The sequence below is a fragment of the Octodon degus genome, unplaced genomic scaffold (assembly GCF_000260255.1).
Source record: "Octodon degus isolate 3935 unplaced genomic scaffold, OctDeg1.0 scaffold00040, whole genome shotgun sequence".
Classification (NCBI taxonomy): Eukaryota; Metazoa; Chordata; class Mammalia; order Rodentia; family Octodontidae; genus Octodon; species Octodon degus.
In genome coordinates this window covers 11,478,515-11,480,271 of record NW_004524616.1, presented here as the reverse complement: position 1 = coordinate 11,480,271, position 1,757 = coordinate 11,478,515, and the positions used below count along the sequence as shown (strand labels likewise).

General features: G+C 45.6%; 1 protein-coding gene across 1 annotated transcript in view; it reads right to left on the bottom strand.

Annotated features, from left to right (window-relative positions):
- Nucleotides 1-1,757, bottom strand: part of Aldh7a1 (aldehyde dehydrogenase 7 family member A1) — a 40,307-nt gene that overhangs the window by 12,205 nt on the left and 26,345 nt on the right. Inside the window, 1 exon segment of the mRNA XM_004631324.3 lies at nucleotides 542-636. Coding sequence (XP_004631381.1) covers nucleotides 542-636 — 95 coding nt within the window.

Genomic DNA, 1,757 nt, shown 5'->3' with positions numbered 1-1,757 from the left:
TACTTTCTCTTAGTTCAATGAGAAGAAAGTTTTGAACTAATAGTGCTTAGACAAGATAACATGTCTGCATCTTATACTATGAATAACTACTATGAAGACAACAATATTCAATGCATTAATTATTGTAACTGTCCAACTAACCTGTTTTGAAACTGTCTTATTACTACTTCTTTCTCAATAAAATTAATATTGAAAATAAAATGTAGGGGCTGGGGAGATGGCGCAGTAGAATAAGTGCTTGCCTGGGAAGTGCAAGGGCCTAAGTTCAATCCCCGGTTCGGCCAAAAAAATAATAATAAAATGTGGAGTCTAGCAGGGGTGATGCCACTTGCCTATAAGCCCAGAAATACTCTGGGAGGCTAAGGCAGGAAGAACAGAAGCTCAAGCTCTGCCTGAGCCACTTAATGAAACCCCATCACACTAGGAACATAGCTCAGTACAGAGGCCCTGGACTCAAACCCTAGCGCCTAGGGAAAAAAAGGAAAAAGAAGTCGTATCTCAAACACAGGACAATTTCCAGGGCTTACGTGGACACACTTACCAGTCGCCTCGTAGAGGTACACCTCTGGCCAGCTGTCCCCATGGCAGCAAAGAGCGTTGATGGAACAACTAAGCTGAGGTCTGCATCCTCAAAAACTTAGACAAGAACAAACACATGCCCATCAGTTTGGTGAAGTGGGCAGACATGGTATTTGCTAACTGTTAGGAAAAGATGCCGTTAGAAGCAGGTAATGCCCAAACTATCAGAAAGTGAGCATGCTCTACATTCTCTTTGGGAAGAGGCCCACTTCTTTTTCTCACAGATGTTATACGACAACAGAGCAATGAGCTCTGTGATGCTGGGAGCAGCTGAAGCAGGACACTGGCTATATGTGTGAGGGCAGCACAAGGCCATGGTGTCGAGAGCAGTCAGGCCAGCTCAGTCTTGAGAAAAGCATTCTGCCAGGTCAATTTCAGCCATTAGTCACTGGGCAACCTTGTGTCTTGCGACACTAGCTTTACAAAAGTATAAGTAAACACCCCTAATGTTATTTTTGGGGGTCCTTTTCCTGTCAGGCAAACAGGCCTCCACCTGACCTCAGCTATTATCTCCTGTCTTTGTTTGCTGAATCTCGTGCTGTTTTCTCCCAGGAACCCCTGAAAGACCAACAAGTCCCTACACAATGACAGTTACACAAATACACAGATGATCTGAGGCTCTCAAACTGACCCTTCTGTCTTCCATCTCTCTTGGTTCTGACCACAGCATGTCTGCTCTGTATCCTTCCTGTGGGCTCACTTCCAGGCCATCATCCCTTCTGTCAACACTACTTGCTCTCAGTGTTCATTCAGTGACTACCTCACTGGGGCCACAGACCATAAAAGATGACAGTGTAGCCCTTGGAATGTCCCCCCACTTTACCCTGCCCCCCCCCTTTAAAGACAAGACTTCGCCATGTAATTCAGGTTGGCCTTGCACTCACTGTGTAGCCAGGCCAGCTCTGAGCTGTCAGTGATCCTCCCGTCTCAGCCTCTGTCATGCTGGGGTTACATGCATATATTCACCACCCCTAGCAAAATACCTCTACTTTCTGCTGTCGCTCCACATGACCTCACCCTCTACTTTATGGGAAAATATGGCACTTGCACTCTTCCTATATCCTCTGAGCATCAGCACAGTCACTCCAAACTCCTCTCAACTTTTATCTACTCCTCTTCCTCTTCTGCCTCAGGAACAAAATTGACAATCTTCACAAGGTTAATCCCCTCATTTATAT